Consider the following 22,725-nt stretch of genomic DNA (forward strand, 5'->3'; position numbering starts at 1 on the left):
TTAAGGACTTACCTTACAACCCAGGGATCATGGTAGAGTTTGATGTTTTAAATTCAGCATGTATAGCTGACTAGTCTCCTTTCCCAACCCAGGCAGGGAGATGAGACAGTGGGGCAAAAACTCATCATTTACTGGTAATATAAGAGTTAGGATTTGTCAAATGATAGGATCAACTTAGGTAGGAAGGTGTGGGATGATTTGAGAGAGGGGGCCTGGGAAGGGCTGCCACTTAGACACCTTGGAAAAGAGAAAAAAGTTGCAGTCCATGAGACCACATGAACAAAGATAAACTCTAACACCTGTCTCATAGAAGTTTCCAAAGTGATTTTGACAGGACAGTATAAGAGCCTTCTTGAGAAGGATCCTGGTAGGTACAAAGAGCTTTGTGTTTCAAAATAACGTTTTATATTCTACAAAAGGATTTCTGATGTATGTATAGATATGACCTAATAAAGAGTCTAAAATTATTATTCCTGGAGCATACCCTTGTCCCAGTACAATGAGTTAGAGGTTCAAGTCCTGGCTATGTCATTTCTTGGCTGTGTGGTTTTGGTCTAGTATCTATCTTTCTCTGCACTTGTTGGTGAGGTAGGGATAATATCAGTGTTTCCAGCTGTTTAGTGTACAGGATATATAACAATGTATAGCAGTATATTTATTAAAGAGCCTGGAATATTATAGGACCTCTGTATGTTGTAACTATTATTATTATATTGCTCCCACACCATAGTTTTTTATATGTCTCTATATCATGATCATAGAGGAAAATAAACACATCTGTTCAAAGAGAATTTGTCTTAACTCTGAACTTCTGTTCTTAGGTCTTTTCCCAGCTGGTCTCTTAAGCATGAGTTATAAGTCCAAACAACAGTCTTTAATCCATGGGTGGGATAGTAAGATCAGCTTGTCATTCTTATACTCTGCCTCTTTGACTGTGTGACATCTTCCCCCATGGGGTACCAGTTCTACTTTGTCTTTAATAGCTTCTTGCCAGGGGGCTGGGGATTTAGCTCAGTGGTAGAGCGCTTACCTAGGAAGCGCAAGGCCCTGGGTTCGGTCCCCAGCTCCGAAAAAAAGAACCAAAAAAAAAATAGCTTCTTGCCAGGACAGCTTGTCAACAAGGCTGCTTTCTGTCACTTGATGCCACTGGTTCTGTCTAGTTCCATCCATCAGTTTGGGACACTTGCTTAAGTGAGAGGCAGATTTCCAGAGAACACAGTACCAATGTTAATTCACCTTGGGCAATGGTCTGGCTGATCTTCCTATTTCATGCCCAAGTGCACAGGCTCAAGGTTCACCTTGAGTACTCTTCTGCCCAGCCATGGAATGGTTCTGTTTAGTGTATATATAGGAGGTGAAGAGACAGATGACTGCAATGAAACTGGTAAGTTGAGTGTCATAGAGGTTCAATACAATTGCCCTCTCAAACCTTCTTAGTAGTAGCTATACTACAGAATTTTACTTTGGGGCCACTTTTTCTGGTAGAGTTCTAACACGGCCGTAGATCAAGATGTAGCATTGCTTTTCCCTAGACTTTTGTGCCAGTTGAGAAGTTGCTGTGTTCTATTATGGATGGCTTTTAACTTCCTCTTGACATTAACCTGGAAATACAAAGTGATCATTGGGAAGGGGTGGGTTGAAGAGATGAATAAAATTGAGGTTAGAAAGGTTCCTTAACTGTCAGCAAAGGAAGATGTTGACTCTCTTTTCACCATCAGCAATTTTGCACACACGAGCAATTTTAAGGTCATGATAGAGAGCTTGCCTCCCAAGAAACTTTGACAGAAGTCTAGTTATCACAAACCACTTTCTGCCCCTGCTTTTACCAATCACTGCTTCAGAAATCTACATCCTGCATATCATTATCAGTCTTGGAGTCAATAATGTACACTGCCCACAAAGAGTTGGTCTTTATTTTCATTTTAAAGGCCTTGTCTTTTTACTTTCTTTCTTGGATCCCTGTAAGGACAGATAGTTTAGCTTTCTCTCTCTATTATTGATCAGGGGGCCAAGCCTCCTCGTTTTGTTTTGGATGAGTTATTGCTGCCTACTAATGACTTCTAAAGGGAGCAAAGTCAAAGATATTTTATCCAGAAACAGGCCAAAGCAAAGTGGGGCTCCCATACAGAGATCACACATGCTAGGGCAACATAGTTGGGAGTTAGAATGGGGATACTAGTCAAACTCTGATTATTTCTTTCATGATTGTTTGAGTAGCTTCCTGAGGATCCATTGTGTTCTTCTTTGTTTATGGTCAGTCTGGTGGAACTAAAACAAGAAATGCAGCTTTAGAACTGGGAAGCTGATCACATATGACTTTCTGTAACATTCATGAAGAGCTTCTCAGGCAATTCCAGTAAACATGTGGGCAGTTCTGTGCATGACTTCTGGAACTGATGCAGGATTTGAGTCCTGATCTATGCTTACCACTATTCTGTCTCTTAGCTACTTTCTATGTCTATAAAATGAAAGAATGATTCTAGGTTTGCCAAATATGTGTTTATCTGGGTGGGATGGTAGATAAGCCTTTAATATAATGCCTTCTGTGAGGTATCTAATAAGTATTAAAAATCATTACTATTCTTAATGGTATTAACTATAGTTCACTCCACAGTCATGGTTACAAAATAGGTGAATAATTTCCATACTTTGTCATAATTGTGGGCCACACTGGCTATTATTGTTCAAAGTCAATAGCTGTGCTTGGTTATTGTCTGGTGTCAGTTTAGAGGAGAGAAATGGTCTGTAGTTGGATGTTACAGAACAAAGAAAACGCATGGACATGACCCACCCAATTAATATTCTCTCACTGATACAGTATGGATGGTGAGATCGATCTTGGCTCCAAAGTCTTATTGCTTTACTGAAAGTACAAATTAGATCTGGCTGTGCAAAGGATGGTACAGGGTTAACAGTAACTCCCGCAAATACCCCCACACATAGTTGAGACTTTTGTATACTTCCTGCATGCCATCTTTAAGAGCTTTATGTGTCTTCAGTTTTTCTTCCTCACAAATCACATTTCTTTGTAACTCCCATTGTTCAGAAATAAACAGAGATGTTACTTTGCCAAAGTTGCCTGCCTCTTCCATATTCTTATTTTTGTCCCCTGTCCCTTTGATGTTCCTTAATTAATATTATTGTATGGATGTGGTTCACCAAAAATTGGACCACTAAAGATCATCCAGGAATACTACACTAAAATTCAGTTCTGGGGCTAGAGTGCTGGGTCAGTGGATTAAATCTTTGCTCTGCAAGTGTGAAGACCTGAATCCAGACCTTCAAGAACCTACATAAAACTGGACACAGTGACCTACATATGTAATCTCCATGAACCTATGCTAAGGTAGAGACAGAGACAGGATTACCTCTGGAAACTCATAGACCAGATAAACAGCAAAGAAAGAAGAGGTCCTATTTCAAATGAGGTGCAAGGGAGGATTGATACCTGTGATTCTCTTCTGCCCTCTATTTACATGTTTGTGCATACGCTCCTATACAAGAACATCCACATTGGGGTAGGATGTACATTGGGGGGAAGAGATTATACAAAGTTAAAGAAACAAGCATTAATAAAGGTAAAATATTTTAAATATTTGGGGAAATCTAGATTAATTCCTATGGCATTTTGGATTGTTCTAAGTTTGGAAAGTCATAACAGACTCCTTTTTGTCAATAGTCTCACTTTTCCTTCCCACTCACCACCTCTTTTTGGGACAGTGGCCATGGCCATGCAGTATGGACTGGGGACCACACCTTGGGAAAAAGCCCGAGACTGAGATCTCTGGTATACCCCTTATTGAGTAAATTGGCCCCTGGTATAAACTTTTTTTGGGCAAATTTAAATTATCAGATAAGTAAATGTCCTTAACTGCCTAAAGTAGGGTCTCCGCCTTTGTTTTAATATCAATGTCATGTTCAATGTGATTATAAAAATAAAGTCCCACACACTCTCCTCCTAACCAGCAGTCCTCTCAATGATTCAAACCATTTTGTGTGTGTTTATGTGTGTGCATGAAGCCTTTGCATGTGTTGGAGGTGAAAGAACAATCTTGGGTTTAAGTCTTTAACTTAAAGTGATTTGAGACTCAGATTGTGTTTGTTTACCTATATGGCAGGTTACTCAGTTCACAGAATTCAGGGTTTCTCCTACCTCTGCCTCTCATCCCACCATAGAATCACTGGGATTCCAGAAACATATGGTCACATTCAGCTTTATGTGGGTTCTTGGAGCCAGATGTGGGTTTTTATACTTGTGTGCCAAGCACTTTACTCAGTAAGCCATCTCTTCAGCCCTAGTCAATCATTCTTTAAGGTCATCCATCCACATGGTTTTGAATAATCACACAAAACAAGGGGGGTATTGTGAAGCTGTAAGTCTCCCAGTCCTGAATATGAATCCCATAAGTCTACTCTCCTGACAATTTCATAGTTCATAATTCTTTCTAAAGATACTTTGTGCTTATGCAAACCTGTGCATTTATGACTCTCCATTTTCATACAATGGTAATATAATTATCACTTTGTCCTGCTCCTAACTCCACTTAACAAAATGACTTGGAAGGACACATAAAAACCTGAGGCAATTTTGAAGGCAGGATTGCTTGGCCTGACAGAGGCGTGCCATCTATTACTGATGGTCATTAACGGTGTTTGTGGCCTTTTACTGTGGATGCCTTACTAAATAAGAGTGTGTTTTGCACCTGTACAAATCAATCTCTCTTGAATTTTGCTTGTAAATTCATACTGGTAGCTTTCTGACATCCAGAAACTGACTTCAAGGAGAAAGACAAAAGGCCCTCAGTGGCAATATAGAGGCTCATTCTGAAACTGTACATGCCCTAGCCATCTCTTGGGAAGCTTTTTCTTTTCTGTGATGAGCCTTTTGTTTCACATGTTGTTTCAGACCATTATGTCCTGAAGCCTCTTCGGATGCTTTTCCTGGATGCCCAGTGAGTGATGGATTGATACCGTTTGCAAGACGGATTCATATGGCACTTTTGTTTGGCTTTTGACAGGTTGTTTATAAGAATAATGACATCCGTCTGGAGCTGTCTCGCTTGGCCCGGATTGGGGACACCAAGATGAAAATCTATGGTGAAGTTGTGTTCAAGTGTGAGAACGTGGCCACTCTGGACCCCATCAACTTTGAGACCCCAGAGGCTTACATCAGCTTGCCCAAGTGGAACACCAAACGTATGGGTTCCATCTCCTTTGACTTTCGCACCACTGAGCCCAACGGTCTGATCCTCTTCACTCACGGGAAACCCCAAGAAAGGAAAGACGTCCGGAGCCAGAAGAACACAAAAGTTGACTTCTTTGCTGTGGAACTTCTTGATGGCAACCTGTATTTGCTGCTTGACATGGGCTCTGGCACCATCAAAGTGAAGGCCACTCAGAAGAAAGCCAATGATGGGGAATGGTACCACGTGGACATTCAGCGGGATGGCAGATCAGGTAAAATGGTCTTAAGACACCCCTGGTTAGCTTTCAGGCTTCATGTATTTATGACGACATTCACTTGCATGCTCACCCGTCTCCACACTATTATTTCTAATGGTTGTTATAAAGTGATATTTATGAACAAGATACCCATCTTATGGATGGCTAGTATTTTTAGTTTCTGTATCATTCTGCACAATGTTCTCAGTGGCCATTCTAAATCCCTAGTACCATGAGTGATCTGATAAGTGCATTTCCATTCCGACCACAGGGACTGTCAGGATGTGACACTCCTTGCCCTTTCTTCTCCTCTCTCTCTCATCACCATGGAAACTGACTGTGACATCACAGGCATTACATTCTGTGATTACTCTGTGGGGATAAGCCAGAGTTTATACAATGATAGCCCTTCAATAATTGGCAAGAGTCATGTTGCAGGGAGGAATTATAACAAGAAAGGAAGCAGCAAATTGATTTTTCCTGAAGTCATGTTCGATTTAAAGGCTTCCTTTGGTGTGAAAGCCCACATTTCACTCTTGCACGCACAGGCCTCACTAACTCTCCACTCCTCTTCATAACCTTTTACATTTGGTTTAAATGGCTTTGTTTGTTTCTGTAGCCACAGATCAAACAAAGTAGCCCCAGGCAGTACATAGCTACTCTGGAAGAGTAACGAAAAGAGGGCAGGGGAGTGGGGGGGGAGCAGCAGTAGAGAATCTGGGCTTTTGAATGCCTGAACAGTCTGGCTGCCTTTTGAAGGACCCTCTGGCGATGCTAGTTGTATTCTTTGTTATCAGTAACAGTGTTTCCCCCAAGAGGACTAAATATAGCATCTGAATTTCAGGCTCATTTTCTGATTTTTCATCTGGGCAGCACACAGCCAAGACTGACTTTAGCTTCATTTGTATTAATTACGTCTCTGGGCATCTTTATATCTAGGTAGCCTTGACCACTATGGCAAAGCAAGAAGTTCCCCCCATCCAAAGAGGAAACTCAAAATGGCTGAGCTTCCATAGGATGGCAGCTTTTCTGTGTCATTTCCCAGCTAGAAGGATGGCAGAGATGAGTGATACAGCCCTCAGGAAGATCTGGATGGGGTCTAGGCTGAATGCAGTCAGTGGCAGACTGTGGCCTTGGATGTTTTACTGCCCAGTAGGATACTCTATTGATTGTCTGAAATCTGGTCAGAACCAAGAGGCTTAAAATTAAATGTGCTTGTTGGGCAAGAATGAACAGTTTGTGTTTTTTCTCTTAAAAGCTAGAAACACAAAAACATACTTTCTCTAGAGGCTAAATTTCTCTCTTTCTTAAATTTATCAATAAAATGCCAACTGGAGCAGCACCAGAACATCTCAGAATTGTCTATAAAACACTGCTGTTGTCTATGTGTGGGTGATGTGTTATGGTTGCAGTGTTTTGCATGCACTAACTATGACCTTGGTATGACTTTGTGGTGACTGGCTGATGTTCCAGGAACACTAGTATTCATAAAGACATCATATCATATTTAGCCTAAGTAAACAATAATGAGACCAGGAAAGTAATATAACATTACATTTCAGTATGATCAATTAAACTTCATTTGTTTGTGAGGATATCTGGTAGTTTTTTCCAGTTAGCTTTCAATTTCTTCTAAAATAGTTATTTGCAAAAGAAGCATGCTCAAACATGCCTTCTTCTTTTTTTTTTTTTTTTGCTTCTTTTTTTCAGAGCTGGGGACCGAACCCAGGGCCTTGCGCTTGCTAGGCAAGCGCTCTACCACTGAGCTAAATCCCCAACCCCTCAAACATGCCTTCTTTCTTGAGTATTTCAGAAGAAAACTGACTTAAGTGATGGAGCAGTAAACATTTTATGAGCATTCCTCAGTGGAGACAATGAGTCTTAAACCCAAATGTATGTTCAAAATGTTTACATCCATACATCCAGAGCATAGGCTTTCTATGGGATACAGTCTAGGTTCTAAATTCCAAAGTGATTCTTGTCCTGACCCCTGACCATACTTGGCAATCTACATGTTTCTTTTCCTTTGTTTCTTTCCCATTGCTACCATAAAGTATCCTGACTTTAAGAGAGAAAGAGTTATTGGGTTTATAGTTCTACAGAGATAGTCTATTGTGACAGGGAAGATACGACATTAGACAAAGTAGGCATGGTAGTAGGAGGAAGAGACTGGCCGTTCACAGTGAATTCACACTCAGAAAGCAGGGAGTGATGAGACAATTGGGCCAGACTCTCAAGTCTCAAGGCTTACCTCCAGGAACCACCAACTTCCTCCAGAGACCTTCCATAAGATTTCAAACAGAGAATCAGCCTGGGAGCAAGGGTTCAAACACACGAGTGTATGGAGCATATGCCGAATGTTTCCCATTCAAACCGCAACACTACCCCTTTAATTAATCACCACTTTAGCCCTGTTTGAAGAGCTGAAGAAATCTTTAAGAGAAGCCACAAATCTCAACTTCTTCCTTTTTTTGAAATAAAAAATGTTGTTTATTTTTTGACTATTTCATACATATATACTATGCATGTTAATTTTATTCATGCCCCCACTATTTCTCTCCAGCCCCGCTAGGGTCCACCAATCTCTTCCCCTGACAACTTTATATAAATGTAAATAATAATAATAATAATAACAATAATAATAATAATAATAATAATGTGTTTCCTAATAAATAAAATGAGGGTCTAGAGAGATAATTCTGCAGGCTTAAGAGTATTTATTGCTTCTGATGAGGACCCCCGTTTGATTCCCAGCATCCACATGGTGGTTCACAATCTTTCTCCTCAGGCACTAGGCACCGTGCATACACAGAAATTCAAATATAAAATAAATAAATCCAAAAAATTAAATATTTAAAATGCTTAAAATAGTAACCTGGATATTACTTTTTGTCATGTGGGTTTTTGAAATGTTAAGAATTAAGCAGGCAAAGCCCACTCAACTAGGAGACAGCTTCTAGAAAGTGTTATGGGAGGGTTGCTGACAATCTACCACAACCATACACCATGGGCTCTTTGTGTTCTTCCTATTCTGTCCATTCTGCTGTCGTTATGTGGAGCACACACACCATACATGCAATAGCCTTTAATCTCCTTCAGTCGTCGGACTTTATTCTTACTGGCTGAGGGAATAGAATAGTTTTGTCCCTCCCAGGACTTATCTATGTCTTTGGACCATTTCTTCTTATCTCTACTTGCTTGCCTAATTATGAAAAAGAAAACCTCCTCCTGCAATCAGAGATAATAATAATAATAATAATAAAAATAATAATAATAATAAATAACACTAACAATATTGTATGTATTCTACGGCATGCATAATTTTGTGAAGTTGATACTTTCGTTCTTTGCTCCTACCTTTACCTGAGTTGCAGGTAACAAACTCGGATGGTCAGGCTTGTTCCATAGACATTTTTGCTCAGAGAATGAGCTTACAGTCCCTTGAGGGCTTTATAAGCACCATTCTCTCTGCTGGGCATGCACTTTGTCTTGCATTCTGCAGGTCTGGATCATTTTCAACTTTTTGTCCTAACTGTTCTCCGTACGGAGAGGCCTTCAGTGAATACCCCCTTTAAAGCACATCCTATGAGCTGCTTTCAGGGCACATTGGCTCTTTCTATAACAGCTACTATTAGCTAATATTCTTAGATGATCTGTTGATTTTCTGCCTCTATGCTCAGCAAAATCAGCTCAGTTGGAGGAGGACACTGCCGGACAAGCCTAGCACTGTGCCTGAAATTCACACTAGAGAAAGAAAAGTGTTCCTTGTGCATTTAATAACCCATGAAGCAACATATTCCATCCAGGCATTGTGGCTTCTGCCTGGAGTTCCAGCACTCAGGAAGCAAAGGCAGGAGTAGGACTGTAAGTTCAAGCCCAGTTTACTTTTCATAGCAGGTACCAGGCCAGGTAGGGCTACTTTGTGAGCTTCTATCTAAAAGCAAAACAAGTACACAGACCAAAAAGAGAAACAAAAGCAGTCAAAGGCAGTGTACAAAATTTTGGTTGACAGAGGGGGCAGTAAATGCCCCATCTATAGCATATTCATGAATAGAGAAAACACAATCTTTTGGGGACCCACGAACATCTGAAGAAAACATAGGCAATACAGACTCCTTCCGTCTTCATCTTCCCCTCAGTGCTCTACACATACGAAGTCCTTTAATTGTCACAGCAACCTGTTAGTTGAGGAGAATTATTTTTCCCTTTAGAAATGAAAGGTGAAATTTGCTCTGCAAGACTATAAAGATGGCAGTAGGCAGAGCTGGGATTTAACCTCCTCACGCCCTATGTTGTATCTTTTCTCTCAGCGGATATGATTCTGGAGAGACGAGATGTACTGGGTTTAGTCACTCGGTTTCTTCCTGAATCTTTATGACCCAGCAGCTTGTAACCATTCTCTCTCTGATTGCAAATGGTGTCTCCTGACAAGGAAAGGATGATGTCCCCACTCACCTGTGGGGCTACTTTTGTTTAAGCAGCTCGAGAGTCTCACCTGAAATGTGGGAAGATCCTTAACTCAGACTGTGCCTGTTTCCCGTTCCAGGTACCATATCTGTGAACAGCAGGCGCACACCGTTCACCGCCAGTGGGGAAAGTGAAATCTTGGACCTGGAGGGGGACATGTATCTGGGCGGACTGCCAGAGAACCGGGCTGGCCTCATTCTCCCCACGGAGCTCTGGACTGCCATGCTCAACTACGGTTATGTGGGCTGCATCCGCGACCTGTTCATCGATGGGCGCAGCAAAAACATCCGGCAGCTGGCGGAGATGCAGAATGCAGCAGGCGTCAAGTCCTCCTGTTCACGCATGAGCGCCAAGCAGTGTGACAGCTACCCCTGCAAGAACAATGCGGTGTGCAAGGACGGCTGGAACCGCTTCATCTGCGACTGCACTGGCACCGGCTACTGGGGTAGAACCTGTGAAAGAGGTGCGTGGTACTTCTGGGTCTGAGTGGAGTGATACATGGTTCAAGGGACATCTTTGCTCATCCTGTGATTTTTCTGCTTCCAAACAAGTGTTGAGTTCTGTGGTTACTGAAACTCAACCTTTCTAGTTGTGAATGGTTAAATTTGTTTAGTCAGTCAGATGGTAGAAAAGGGAGTTTTATAATCAGCAACCCTATGATCACATTACACTTTAAATACCTTCTATAAATAGTGAAGTTTCTAGAAAGAACCAACTGCGTGTTGCCTTTAGTCCTTGAAGTTAGTTACACCTCCTCAGTGCTTTCTGCTGTCTTATTCTTGGGTTCATCTCCAGAAGTGCAACATTGGACAAATATGTTTGTTTCTCTTGTCATGGAGGGGATGCCTGTCGGTTTGTTGGGATTAAATAGCTACTTACAAATACAGTGAGTTTTATATGAGGCCGAGTGATGGAGTGGTTAGGAACATGATCCCTGGAGCCAGTTGAGGTGAAAATATGGGCCCTCACATTGTCCTATGAGCTTCTCCAAGACAACGTCTCTGAGACTTGTTTCACTCATTTGTAAAAGACAGGCAACCAAGAACTTACTCATCAGATGCTGATGGTGATTGAGTTAATGGGTTCCTGGACTGTGGAGAGCATTGAATACATGTTAGTGATTGCTCTACAGTTAGTTATTAGCGTCAACATTATCAAGGGGAAGGTGCAGAGGAGCAAAGAAAGCCAGCGTACTGCAGGCTTGAATGGCCTTTCTCCAAAGAAGTGGTAAAATCGAGAAGAGATAAGCAGGAGTGGGTGTTAGTTCGGCAGAAGGGTGATAGGTAGGAGTGGGATCTAAACCAGAAGGGCGGTGTGTGCAAAGGGGCAGATGTGAGATCTGGACAGTGGGAGAGAGAGGTCAGATGCTTTGTTTTCTCGTAAACAAATTTGGGATGAAATGGGGGCATAAAAGCTTTCTGTAGATGAGAGAGCTGACCCTAGAGGATAGGCATGGAGAGTACTATGAGTCTCCTCTCCATGTACAACTTAAGCACTTTTACATTTGCATTCAACTTATACTGTGTGCAAAAAGGAAGATATAGGGGTTAAAATAAAGACAACATTAAGACAAGATTCTTGCTGCAAGCCACATCTAGGAGGCTATTGTGTGCTGCCTATGGATTATCTCCTTTGTATGAAAGGTCACGTTACACCATTAATCATTTTTGAGGACTTCAGTTCTGCAGCTTTGAGGATAGGATATAGAATCTGCAATAGACATACTTCTTATTCTTTGGAGGTTGATCATTTATTTGGCTAAGGAGGGCAGGATTTTGCAAAAGAAGACAGCAACATATATTCCACTAGAGGACAGAGAAGGATGGAGAGAGAGAGAGAGAGAGAGAGAGAGAGAGAGAGAGAGAGAGAGAGAGAGAGAGAATATCTTGAAGACATGCCTGTAGGGCCTCATTGCTGCAGATCACCGGTAGTCAGAAGCTCTGGAAATTGAAACAATGATGACGGCAGAGACACTGGACAAGGCTAGAGTACTGAGCAGTTGTTTTCAAAGAGTGTTTTTGGGAGGGTCAAAAGATACTTCAAGAGAATAGATAGCTTTCCCAGATCCCCTGATTCTCAGTATCTTTTCTTTGATGATACTGACATTAATGACTAATTATAGACCAATCCTTAATATGTACTAAATGCACTCCACATTTCAGTAACACGTATTTCAAGAAAACTGCAAGTTTTCCCTACAGTCATACCAAAAACAAGACAGAGGATATTACGGTGAAGGAGAAATGGAACACTTTCATGTAGCTTTGAAATTTAAATTTAAATCTACTGCCTTTCCAAAGCAGCAACAACCATAATATGAGCTAAGATGAGGAGGCAGCCATCTGGAATAGAAATAGGCCACATGGGGTTGCTAAGTCTGTCAAGTGCCTGGACTCTTTCCAAATGTCTTTGTAGGGTAGGCTACCCTGGTGCTGGTTTGGAGAGATGGAAAGGTCATTTGGTCTCTGGGATGGAAAAGACTGATTTTTCTGTAAGTCAAGTATTGAGGACATTACACTGTCTTTAAAAGCAATCTAAGAGCAAAAGTTTGCCACAGACATCTCACCTCTTCCTCTTGTAACTCATAGGCCTTGAGGTGTTAGAACCAGGAAGCAGTGACTGGAGCCAGCTGTGCAAGGTGTTTATGAGCTCACCTATTCCAAGGGCAAATCAATGGGAGTTGGTCCAAAATTGGCCAAGTACAGTGAAAGTCACTGCATCTTTTACATTGTCATTTTTGACTAGTCATTAAAAGGCAGCTGATTGGGTATATATGAGGGACAATTATTTTTGGTACAGTGCAGCCAAGAGCCATCCATTCTGGCCAAATGAGAAGCAGCTTAGCAAACGTAAGACATTTGATCTATATATTGCTCAAGTCCCAGACCGTTCAATGGATTGTTTTATTCCCCCACTAATTGTTTTTTGCCCCTCTATTGTTTCTGACACCGTGTTCAGAATGAATCATTGGACTGGAAAAATGAGAGGACCGCGAGGTTACTGAATATAATAGAGCTTCCCAATGACATTGTTTTTCCTCACTGAAACTGCTTCCTCAGTGGAGACTCTTGAGTATTTTTCTTCAGTTGTATTTATTTCTTGGAGAGCTAAATCCTTCTAGATACCATGGCCAATAAAATCAATAAGCAAGTATCGGGCACGGTATCTGCTTTGGATCAGGGGATTAGTACATGTAGTCATTTAAAAGAAGCAAAGGGTAATGGCAGACATGTTTAATGGATGGTAGGTGTTATGAACATGGGCATAGCATATGGAAAGTTGTAGAGCAAATAAGCGGAGTAGCCACTCTTATATGGTAGAACTGGTAGAGGATGGGAGGAGATTGAAAGTTTCTTGGATTTTCTTATTCTTCTTTCTAACAAGAATTTGTTTTCCATTTCTGATGTTCAGAACCTATAGGTATTCCTGAAGATTAACAGTGAAGGAAGTATTTCATGGTCTCTTTGTGCAGGAACATTTGCCCCTTTAGCTTAAGGACTTGTTGCCCCATGTGCCCAAATATCAGCCCGATTGCTGAACTCTCTCTAATTATTGCTTTGCATTTTTATCATCTCCTTCCTCTATTTTTTCCTAGAAGTTCTAATGTTATGTCTAAAATTAGTCATTTGTACCAAACATAATAAGACTAAGAAAATTCCCAAGAAGCTGTGCCCCCGAGCCTAAAATAACTGTGCCTTGACTCACTTAGATCAATTATCTCACAATAGGAATGTTACTATAAGTAGGAGCCAGTGTGAATGAAATTCAGAAAGTGAGTGTAAGAGGCAAAAACTTCAGTTCAGGGATGGGCATGGCTCAGGAGTGACACTAGATGAAAATTTCCAACCTTCCTAGTAAAGTTGGTCTAATGGCAAACTCTGTGTCAAAGTTGTCCTCCCTCCCACCACCACCACCACCACCCCCCAAAAGGATAAAGCAACCGAACTAAGAAATATATAAGGATGGAAACTAAGGTAAATTTTCTTGAGTGGCTTTCTATTTAGTTACATTGGACCAACCACCTTTGCCTCTAACCTTGACAGAACATTTCTTTTCCTGCAGAGAGAAGAAACTCTAAATAGTAATTTCTGAAAGTTGACTTGGTACTTAATTTAGCATTTTTTTTCAACAAGGCTTACCACTATACTAAAATATATAAATGGTGGTGTCCATTATTACTTTTATTGCTAGCCCCATGGTGTCCTATACAAAGTAAGGTGGGGAGCCATCTCGCGAACCTAAAAACAAAAGCTTTTAGTGGCTAATTAATTATAATCGGCTGACTTAAAATGTTGGAAGACCACCTATTCTCCTATGAGTTCTATAATATCTTCTTAAAAGATTGATTATTTGAAGTGTTTGTGTGTATGTGTGGGCTCAGGCATATGAAGGAAAATGGAAGTCTGAGGACAGTTTGTGGAAATTGTTTCTCTCCTTCTCATGTGGTTTCTGGGGAATGAACTTCAGTCATCATTCTTTTACCTATGATGTCTAACACACAATTACCAGTCAATCTGTCCTCAAGATTTCTTCTCTTGGCAAGCTATGAATACTTGACCTTCATTAACAAAACGCAGTCTTTTTTCCATTCTGGCTAACCTGTTAGTTCATTTGGTGAGTATCTTGGTAGAGCAAACCTGAGAATTTAATTCCTTAGTGGATCATCAAGCTAAATTTCAGTCCATTGTACTTATATGTTTGTCTTTAAATAGCTTTATATAAATATGTAAAATTGATTTAGAAAGGAAGTTCATACTTCCGTCAAGAAAATAAGCTATGGTACATTGCTTGGAGGCAAAATGACCTTGCGAGTGTTTTAGAGTCAGACAGACCTTGAATCTTGTGTTGATTCTGTTACTAATTAGCAAGATGACATAGAGGTTCTCGATCTATGTCTCAGTTCTTTATCTATGAAATGAATATATTATACTTACTGCCTAAAGAAGTTGCTTTTTGTGAGGGAAATCTCCAGAACTATGGTACCAAGGAAGTGGAGTTTCACAGGATGATTATGTGAAAAAGTGTCAATCAGTGATGATCTAAGAGGAGAAAGCAGAGCATCTCTAGAGAGCCCAGGTCACTGTGATTGAGATCCTCTGACCTCTGGGTTATGAACTTTTCGATTCAGAGTTTGAATTTTGCAAAAACGATAACAGCTCTATTTCAGGATGTTGTAGTTGTTTGTGTCCCGAGTGATCTGTTCTGTCCAATTAGGCAGTACTTGGAATAGACACACCAGATCACCCACATCTATCTGTGAGAGTGACTCCTCAAGAGGAGAAGTTTGAGCTCAAACCATCTTACTGACTTCCTGACTTCTTAAGGTTAAGAGAGTGTGTTGATAATAGGCATTTCTAATCTTTAGGCAAAGAGGCTGCCACATGAACGTGCGTTCACATTTTCTCTCACTGAGGGTTTTTCTCCTAAGGAGAGCAGGTCATGAGAATGAGGAAACACTACATGTGATATCTTCCATATCTTAGCCTCATTCTGCATTTTGGAAGGTGGAGAAGCCCAGAGAAGTTGATATTAGTCTAAATCAGAGGTAATGAATAGTTAGAATTTATGGTTACTCATCCCTGTTCCATTCCTGTCTATAACACACTAAGTAGCCTTTTCTCCTCATGTATACCAAAATCTAGATTCCAAGATCAGTAAGGAAAAACAAATATACTATGTGCCAAAAATCTCTAGCACCGTGTTATACATATGTTCATGCTGGGTGGCTTTAAGTTAGCACTTTCGATCTCTGTTTGGGTCTCTATCTACACACTTCCTTTGTTGCCCCTGTGTCAAAGGTCATCCTTGTACCAATGATGCTCAAATTTGGATATCAAGCCTAGAAAACCCAAAGTTCTATATCCTCATTTTCTTCTTCGCATCTCAGTTTTAAAAATTAAGATGCTAATATCATTGAATAACCATTAACACAGGGATGCCTTCCTCCCCATATCAAAATGATTTTACTTTTTGTTTTTCCCATCTCAGTGAATGGCATCATTATCGTTCATGGGCATTTTTGTTACATTTTGTCCAAGAACCAATTCCTGGTATTCTTCGTAGGAAAGCATCTTCCTTCCATCTGCCCACTTCTTTTCTTTGGCAATGCTATCACGGCAGGACTTAACCCTGATATTTTCTTTAGATAACTGGATAGCAAGTAGAACAGGATAACGAGCAACCCAAACTTGTTTTGTGATATCTGTAGAGTATTGGGTTGCAGTAGGCAATTCATCTCTACTCAAATTGCCTCAGATGCTGTGGTGGTACATTCTTCACTGCCTGCCCTAATGTTCTGGGTTTTCAAATGAAAGGCACACGCGTGCGCGCGCGCGCACACTCACACACACACACACACACACACACACACACACACACACACACACACACACACACTTCTATTTTAGTATGTCCTAAATAGTTCAATGGCTGGGCCACTCCCAAACGTCTATGTGACTAACACCTCCCCTCAGATACTCACGAGTTATTACTTATTGAAACCTATATTTCATCTTTGCTGTCCTAGACCCAAGGGGGAGGGCCTTTGTCTACTCTTCCCTGACTCTTACATGATTGGTATGCTCTCTCCCCTGCACCTCTCAGGCCGAGACCTTACCCTTTCCCAATTGGTGATTCTAAATCCTCCTTTCTCTCTCAGTCTCCTTGCCTGCGAAACCTAAAGTCCGGCCTCTGTCCCTCTGCCCAATCATTGGCCACTAACAACTTTATTTACCAATCAGAACCAAGTGGGGACAGGGACCCTCAGAATCTTCCATGCAAATTGTTGTACACTTTTAGAAACCCAATTAACATAATACAAGCATTAGACAAAATCCACAACAGGATTGCAGCAAAATTCGCTGCACACTCAAAACATTCCTTCCTTTAGATTTAGTAACTTTAGATTCAGAAGTCTTGTTTCTATAAAACTGTAAGAAACAAAACTATGATGTTTGCTATTAAACTCCAACATTGGGGCAGCAATCTAGTGAACAGGTCTCCAGATTCTTTCCACATCAAACTAGGTCCATGAGGTCCTAAAGACAGAGTTGTAAAGGACACACTTCTGTGTACTCCATGAGTTTACAATGTAACTTAGAGGATGGGGACATATCTTTGCACTTTAATGTCATCTGCAGAGTGTGGTAGTTCAGGTAGGTAATTGTTGGAATAGAAAGACATAGCAATTACAGAGTAAGATGTGACCACACAACATAGCACTTAACCACCTGTTCTGGTTGGAATAACTCACTAGTGTGGGAGGAAACAGCAGCTCTGGACTCCCAAGGTCAGATACAATTGTACAGGTTGTTTCCACTTGTCTCCATGACACTGAGGAGAGCTTCTGCAGTGTAACTGTGCTCTCTACCTCCCGGGATATCCAGATCCTTTATTTAGATAGATGACCTTGAAGTAGTTATTTGGATCTTCTGGTCTCTCTGTTTTATAAGAATTGGCAATTGGGTTTCATGCTCTCTTCGGGCCCTTCAACCCTAACACTCTGTGATTCTCAAATGTCATCAACTTGGCAGTGACTCCTCTGTTCCCCAAATGAGGGATAAAGGTGAATGAATGAAGGACAGAACAGGACTTTGAGTCCCTGTTTCTTACAGTCTGCAGCTTTCTCTTGGTCAGGATGTTGGCTTTAGTTATATTAAAAATGCAATGGAATTTTTACTTTTGTAATGCATTTACCCAAGAAAAATGAATGTTTTGTCATATGGAGTGTACTTCAGGTTTATGATATCAAAGATTTAACTGATAGATTAATAAATATACCTTGGAATTTTCTTCAGAGTTAAAAGGCTATCTCAATTTTGGCTTATTATTTGTGATCTATGGATAGAAAATTGTTTGTATCTGAAAAGTGGGTTTTCCCTGAATTATGTAGTTCATTCACATCAATCAAAACCCCACTTTTAGTTTATGTGTAGTTGCTATAGCATTTAATGACTCTTTGGTGACATCCAGCACAGGCCTCACATTTAGCCTCTTGTATATCCTTCAGTTCTTCAAATGTCTCTTCCATATGACCAACATAATGTGATCTTGTGAAGGTCTATCATGGTTCATGAACAAACAATGACCTATTCTTTTTGGTTGGGATCTGAGGTTCCCTGTTGTGTTCCTCTTGTTCCAAAGAGTAGATCGAGAATATATGGTTTTGTTATTCTAAAATGACTAAGTAGGGACATTGGTGACCTTTAAAAGAGTCTCCCCTATATCTGCATCTAGTCAGAGAAATATGAGGACTGAACAATGGTTTGGTGCAGTACATGAAAGTTGCTTATACCTACAGTGGCTGCAATGTCCTCAAAGCAGGGACATGATGGCCATTTACATCCCTGCTCAGTACCTTTGCCATTGTGTTTGCTAAAAGTGTCTTAACTGCCAGCAGACATCTGCCTATTATAGTACCATAAATCGAGATGCTGTTGAATTATGAGGAACAAGTGCTTCAAAACACAGCACAGGGGGACCATTGCAGACTGCTCTATCACCACTGGCTTCATGGTTGCTTTCACAGTTCGACAAATCCTTCTTGGCTCCAGTTTGGAAGAAAAGGAAAGTTAAAAGAATGACTTTTCATTTAAAGAAATTATGCATCTGCTCTATGTTAGTTTCTTAATATACACTGGGCCATTTCACACTTATATCCTTTCCGCAGATGATGTATTATTATTATTACCACTCTCTAGTTGATGAAATTAAGGTCCAATTCGTTCCAAAGTACTGAGTATGCTCTATGTGCCAGCTAGCGTGTTTAATATGAAGTAGATTATGATTCTCTTCATAAACGGATTATGATGGCCTGATGTCCAAGAAAGGTAGTATTCAAATGCAGAGAGTGGTTCACAGACAGCATTGAGCTTAGGTTTGGTTGCAGATATGAGAAATCTACTTCCCGGGAATGGAGAAATAGTCTTCCAAGCAGAGTGGGGAGAAATATACAAATAGCTAGCAGATCCATACACACAGGTATAGGCTGCATTAGCACTGAAGGGCATAAGAGATCTAACTATGGAAGGAAGAGCAGAACCTGATTCTGGACATATACATAACAGAGGTCAAAGGAACAATGTCATTGGGACTTGGTGATTACACATAGCTGAATGGTGGCCAGCAGTGGATGAAAAGAAGGATGTGGCTTCCAAAGCTCATTGTTTCACCTGGTGTCTTGAATAAGTAAAGATCTAGGGAGGAATAAAGAGAAGGCATTCTCCTTAAGGAGAAGGCTACCATTAGGGGATACAGCAAGGATTCTTTCACTGACATCTGCTTTGGTAGCATACTGTGCTTCAGTTTTCATAGTTAACACTTAAAACAAGGACAGTGATTGTTTAATTGTCTTCCCGGGGTCCTCTGTTATATAAAGTGCATCATGTTCCCAGTGTGGCCCCCTCTGAACCAGAAATTTAATAAATTGAAAATATTAAAAATACCTTCCAGAGGGAGGTCTAGTTTTCTATTTCAGCATATGGTATTGACCAGAGCTTAAAAACAGGAAGAGGCAACCACAACAGGACATGGGGACGTTCTTTACTTCACATTCCAAGTAGCCTGAGGGTAGCATATAGACAAGTGTTAGGGGTCTGTTACCATTATAACAAGCTCAGTGTAGCTTTGGTATTTACATGGGAGGAAAATTTGTGGAACTTTGTCTCTAGCCATCTTGCAGAAGTATCCAGATTTAAGAGAAAGCAAGAGATCAATTCCTGTAGGGTGGCAAGTCTGTTTCTGTATCTTCCCATGCTGTTCTCTCCTTACTTTCCACTATTTATGGTAATTCTAAGGGCTGTGCATGCACTTGTGCATAAATCACATGTGTATAGTTTCCCCTTTGATGTATGAGACCGTCCTCTATTTTATTTTATTGTGAATTCTGTTTTAATCCAATCTGAAGCTAGGGGGAAAAAAGAATAGACATGAAATCTTTAGGGTTAAGAAACCACAAATCCCAAACATAAAACTGGGTTGGTCCAAAGAAAACTCAATAGGGTTTAAATGATTTCAAAATGATATATCTTATCAGTAGGACAAGAGTGTGGTTACATCTGCCACAGTCACTGCTGCTCCCAGTTTCAATGAGGACCTGTGGCCTGCAGGTAGGAGCTGAATGGCCCAAATGATTGAGTAAAATCACCTTGAATCTGCATTTTGATTCTCCTAGCGTAGGGTGGTCTGAGGCATGAGCAGTATCTGTGACTATTCTGTGAAGATACGTTTGTTTGTCCATGACTTATTTAGTGAGCAGTAGAATGTGGCATTATAGTGCCATTCAACTAGTCTCCAGACATTTTTTCCTTGGAATATTTATCTGAAACACTGGAGACTGACTTAGAGAGAAGCCGTATGAAGGGGATGATGTGTACATATTTCTTTTGCCTTTTCATCTCCCATCCTTTTGCACTCCACGAATGAGAAATGCAGTCCAGCAGAGAGTATTTTGGAGTAACAAACGCATGTGAGAGTCAGGGTTGAAAATCCTGGGTATGAATGACTCTTGAAAGACCCCCTTCTGCGAGCTGTTGGACAGCTATTTCCCTGGCAAGTAGATGCCATCTTTCTTGGAGAAGATCATTTCATGCTTCTTAGCATGTTTAACCTTTACAGCAAGGCCTTCCCATCAAAATGACAATCCCCAGCAGAGCTTTCTAAGAGGCTAGTAAATCAGAAACCTTATGAAATCTGGAGGATTAGCATCCTCCCCTTCTTTATTCCCCCAGGGAAAGTAAGTTCTGGGCTTTTCAGATTTTAATCTTCTCCACAGGCCCCTTGTCTGAAGCTCCCTGCTGTGGCCTGCTGGTATTTGAATATTATTTTCTTATAGTTGCTCCATGGCACTAGCTAAGGCTGGCACATTCTTTATCTCCATCAGTAATGTTGTAAAAGAAAGATAACTGCTCTGATTTTTTTCTTTAGTTGAATTCTTTACACCCCTAAGACATCCTTTCTGGGTCTGAAGATAGTGTTTGATCCTTAATGTCACTATGCCCATGATGGCAGGGTGATGCTCAAAGGCATAATCCTCACCCAGCTGGCTCTGCTTTCCTTTTCCCAATGCTACTCCGCCCCCCCCCCCCACACACACACAGAAGAAGCCAGCATTGTAGCCACTGCAAGACAGAATCACTTCTGGGGGAAATCCACAAAGTCAAGACTATGTTGTGAATAACAACTGAGGGAGAATGTGAAGGCTCATCATATTGTCAACTTGACACATAAACTAGTTATTTGAAAGGAGGAAAACTCAACTGAAAAACTACTGCCAGAAGATCTAGCTGTAAGCAGTTTCTTAATTGGTGATAGATGAGGGAGGATCTAGTCCATTTTGAGTCATGTGATCCCTAGGGTAGTGGTCCTTGTTTCTATATGAAAGCCAGTAAATAACACCTCTCTGTGTCCTCTGTGTCCTGACTTCCTTCAATGATGAACAACAATATTGAAGTGTAAAACAAATATACCCTTTCCTCCCCAACTTGCTTGTTGGTCACGGTGTTTGGTTGCAGCAAAAGAAACCCTGACTAATACAGGAAAAATATATGACAATTTTGATAGCTGTATAAGAGATTGGAGTTTGGGAGCTTGAACTCTTTTGTCTGAGTTCAAGAAGAATATTTATATGAAAATGAGGACCTCTAATGTTTTGGAGCCTAAATCAATATCTGTTCCATAAACTCCCCCTTGGGAAAAAACTAAATGTGTTATGGGTATGTTTACCTAGGTTTTAGGAACTGTGATAAAGACTTGAAATGGGCAGCTTAGGGTTGGGGATTTAGCTCAGTGGTAGAGCTCTTGCCTGGCAAGCGCAAGGCCCTGGGTTCGGTCCCCAGCTCCGAAAAAAAGAAAAATAAAAAGAAAAAAGAAATGGGCAGCTTAATTATTACAATTTAGTTTTAATAATTATTCTATAGTTTTATAGCCATAGAAGAGTAAGGCTGTTTTCATTCTTAATTTGTATCTGAGGAATTGGGCTCAAGGATAAAGGAACTTGTCCAAGGATAAATGAATTAAGACCACCCAGCTCGAAGACAGTTAGGTGTGTGTTCTGGTTCTTTCAGAACTGAGGCTGCATTTTTGTGTTCAGTACTGTCTTCTTGTCTTTGTAAAGAGGGAGCTTGTCCCTTCATGAAGCAGTGTGTCCATTTATGGTAAAAATTAAAAATAACCATATTATGTAAACTGAAGTCTCTACTCTCCATTTCCTACCCCCTCTCTTTTCTTCTTCATTGAGGGGCATGCATATTTACTTACAAAAGTATGAAAGTTCTCTGTTTTTCTAATGTCTTTTTATTGATCTTGACTCAGGCTCTGGAACCCATATTAAGACATATTCTGTGAATAAACATTGGCTTCTTCATTGATTGGCATGATGGAACACATCTCCAAGCATCTTTCTCAGGAGGCTGAGACGATAAGATTAGGAGTTCAAGAATAAATAGTGAGGTCAAGTTCAGCCTCATGTATATAGCAATAATTTGTCTCAAAACAACAACAAAAATAAGAACAGCAACAAAAGACAAACCAAAATAAGTATTCCAGAATCCAGATGCTTTTTCTGACATGAACACTAGGGATGGTAGAACCAATCAATTTTAAATCCTTATTTAAGGATCTGTTCAACCTTCAGAGATGATTAAAGACAACTATTGTTTCTCCACTGGAATTCCCAGTTATTCTCTGGATAAGCTTCACTGGTTTCCTTAACTAGTATTTACTTGTTATAATTTGGTGTTCTTTAATAATCAGTAGCCACTAAACAGAGTCAGGGAATATAGGAGGAGGCCGTGCGTTCACTCAAATAGAGAGTAGCTT

General features: G+C 40.5%; 1 protein-coding gene across 49 annotated transcripts in view; it reads left to right on the forward strand.

Moving 5' to 3' along the window:
- Nrxn3 (neurexin 3) overlaps positions 1–22,725 on the forward strand; it is a 1,631,407-nt gene that overhangs the window by 544,768 nt on the left and 1,063,914 nt on the right. For all 49 annotated transcript variants that reach the window (XM_039111661.2, XM_063261446.1, XM_063261447.1 and 46 more), the window contains 2 exons: positions 5,019–5,457; positions 9,989–10,372. In XM_039111661.2, coding sequence (XP_038967589.1) covers positions 5,019–5,457; positions 9,989–10,372 — 823 coding nt within the window. The remainder of the gene's footprint in view (positions 1–5,018; positions 5,458–9,988; positions 10,373–22,725) is intronic.

Source organism: Rattus norvegicus, chromosome 6 (genome assembly GCF_036323735.1).
Source record: "Rattus norvegicus strain BN/NHsdMcwi chromosome 6, GRCr8, whole genome shotgun sequence".
NCBI lineage: Eukaryota > Metazoa > Chordata > Mammalia > Rodentia > Muridae > Rattus > Rattus norvegicus.